Source organism: Brassica oleracea, chromosome C1, assembly GCF_000695525.1.
Source record: "Brassica oleracea var. oleracea cultivar TO1000 chromosome C1, BOL, whole genome shotgun sequence".
In the NCBI taxonomy this organism is placed as follows: domain Eukaryota; kingdom Viridiplantae; phylum Streptophyta; class Magnoliopsida; order Brassicales; family Brassicaceae; genus Brassica; species Brassica oleracea.
Window position 1 is genome coordinate 10801905 of NC_027748.1, and position 2962 is coordinate 10804866.

General features: G+C 32.8%; 1 protein-coding gene across 2 annotated transcripts in view; it reads left to right on the forward strand.

The window, feature by feature from the left end:
- LOC106297815 (probable WRKY transcription factor 29) overlaps positions 1-844 on the forward strand; it is a 2518-nt gene extending 1674 nt beyond the window's left edge. For both annotated transcript variants that reach the window (XM_013733981.1, XM_013733987.1), the window contains exon 3: positions 349-844. In XM_013733981.1, coding sequence (XP_013589435.1) covers positions 349-787 — 439 coding nt within the window. In that variant the 3' untranslated portion in view covers positions 788-844. The remainder of the gene's footprint in view (positions 1-348) is intronic.
- The last annotated feature ends 2118 nt before the right edge of the window (positions 845-2962 follow it).

Genomic DNA, 2962 nt, shown 5'->3' on the forward strand with positions numbered 1-2962 from the left:
ATTTTTATGAAAATATTATTTATTAATTATTAATTAATTATAATGTAGTAGTTTCTACAAAAAAAAATCAAAATTCGTTTTTCTTCATAAAAACTCACAAAAGTTGGTGTTTGGTTTTTCTTCATAAATTGGTTATTCTTTTCAAAAACCAGTTTCCCTAAATTTTAGGGAATCTATTTATTGAAAATCTTGACTGGCAACTCAAATGGTTTTTATAAAAACAAAAACTAAAACAAAAAACTTGATTGGATGAAAAATGGTTTCTACAAAAACAAAAACCAAAAACTAAAGCAAAAACCGCAAACAATCAACCTCCTAATCTCTCAATTCGTGTTGTGTTTTCTTTAGGAGTTATTACAGGTGCAGCAGCTCAAAGGGGTGTTTAGCAAGAAAACAAGTCGAAAGAAATCCTCAGAACTCGGAAAAGTTCACCATAACATATACGAATGAGCACGATCACGAGATACCAACCCGAAGAAACTCATTAGCCGGTACAACCCGAGCCAAATCTTCCAAACCTAAACCGTCAATAACCAAAAAATCAGGAAAGCAAGTGGTTTCGTCTCCCACAAGTAACCCCGTGATCACATCCGGTGATGAATCGTCTGTCGTGGTTCAAGCCATGGAGGTTGCAGAAATGAGTACCTACCAAACAACCGGAGAAATCGAGGGCACGAGTAACAATTTACCAACGGATTTGTCGTCGGATACGGGACATAATCCGAGTGATTTCGATGAAATATTGAATAGCCCAGAGTTTATCAATGGGTACTTATGGGATTACTAGAGAATGTTATATATTCAAACTTAGAGCATCTCCGATGTATTACTCCATATTTTACTTCAAAATGGTGCAACACCAAAATAGAGTAAAGTTTTACTCCAATGTATTATTCTATTTTTTACTCTAAAACAATATAGTTTATTAATAATTTTTAATAATACCTTATACTTATAAAAATTTACTAATTAACCCCAACTATTTTATGTTTACAAAAATTATTTAAAATATAATTTATTTAAATTAAACATTTATTATTAAAAAGTACAAGAAATCATAAAAATAAAAGAAAAGACAATATATAAGTTGGTTTAATAATCGCATTAGAATATTTTTATCATAAATGATCAACTAATGCATTTCGTAATGAAACATAAGCTTTTTTATCTTTGATATTCCTAAATCGAACAAAACATTTTTGAAATCAGACATTTTCATCTTCTGCAATTTCGGTACCTGGAGGTGAAGCTTCTCTTCCAAATTCAGTTGGTGCATCAAATTCACACGCATCCTCAATTATCATGTTTTGTAAAATTATACATGTAGTAATGATGTCATGTAACATATTTTTTTCCAAAACCGAACATGTCTTTTCACAATAGCGAAATACAACTGTAGATCTTTTTAGGTTATCTTTATTTTATATTATTATTATTTTTTAATTATAGTATATATTTTTATGTAAAATTATTAAATAATGGAATATCTTGTTAATTTATGTTATTGTATCTTGTTAATTTATGGAGTAATCTTACCCATTACTCCATTTTGGTGTTGAAAATGGAATGGAGTTGGAGAAAATTTTACTCAAAAATAATGTTTGGAGTAAAAAATGGAATAGGGTTAGAGATGCCCTTGCATTGAAGCCGTTGATAAAATGCATTTATATATTCAAATTAATGTCTAGTCTCTTGGATATTAGAGCGCGTCTTGGTTCTCATCTTGTTTCCACCTTAACCTGTAAATTTAATCAAATAAAATCCTACATTCTTCTATTTCCCGTAATACAAAAGTTAAAACAATCACTACTTTTTAACAATTCAACTACAAATATATTTCTAGGACGGTTATTTTAATATTAATCTAGAAAAGGCGTCGTCTAATCATGAGTCTCTTTGTGATGCATTAAACTGAAGGATAAATGAATCAAGTCTCTCTCTCTAGCTTTCTTTCTCTAGAGTTTCCTCTCTAGAGTTTCAGCTTCTCTTTTGTGATTCCCTCAATCAGAAAAAGCTTTAGACTAAAACGTCTGTCAGATTGTAAACTGAATTAACATCTCCCTCACCTTACTCCTTTCGATTTCCCCCTGTCTCTTAAAGTTACCAACTATGTCTGCGGAAATGGATAGAGCTCTCTTAGCCTTGTCTCTCAAAGATGATGATGATGGTCCTTTCACTCTACTAAATCTCCCGCAGTATTTCGCAACTGAAAGGAATGCATGCAACTTAATAGGATGACTTTTTAACCCAGAATTTCAAAGACTGCCAAAATTGATCCTCGAACTACCAAGGAGGTGGCAGAAATCGGAAAGAGTCAGGGGATTTGCTCTGACTAAAGAAAATTTTCAGTTTGTGTTCATGCATGAACACGATCTTCAGGAAATTCTAGAAAAAGGCATGCAAACCTTCGATGATTGGGGATTAGCAATGGATCGATGGGTAGAGAAACCTCAGCCTGGATTCCTGCAATCAGTCTCGATCTGGGTCAGAATCAGTAACATTCCGGTTAATCACTACACCAAAGAACCTATCTCTGAGCTTGGAGATCTTATCGGGTGTGTTGAAAAAGTCATATTTGATCCTGAAAAACCTCAGAGACAGGATTATGTTCGAGTTAAAATCAGGATTGAAGTCTCCAAACCACTAAAGAAAAAAGGGTCTTAAATCTCCCAGGTGGTGAACATGATGTTAGGAGTTTTCAAGGCTCCTAAGACAAATGTTGTAGTATAAATGATTGTCGAACCAGTTCTGAGAGATATGAAAGCACCGAGAATGCAAGTAATCACTTAATCTAAGTGCAACAAATGATTTTTAAAAGGGTTTTTAAACTATAACTAACTAAAAGGAATAACTAAATGATACTTTCTTAACTATGGGAAAAGAGAACTCATGGATATAGGGATTAGACCTCGGGTGATCAAGTTTCGAACTAAGGATGGCAAACGATCAATCAAACTATCAA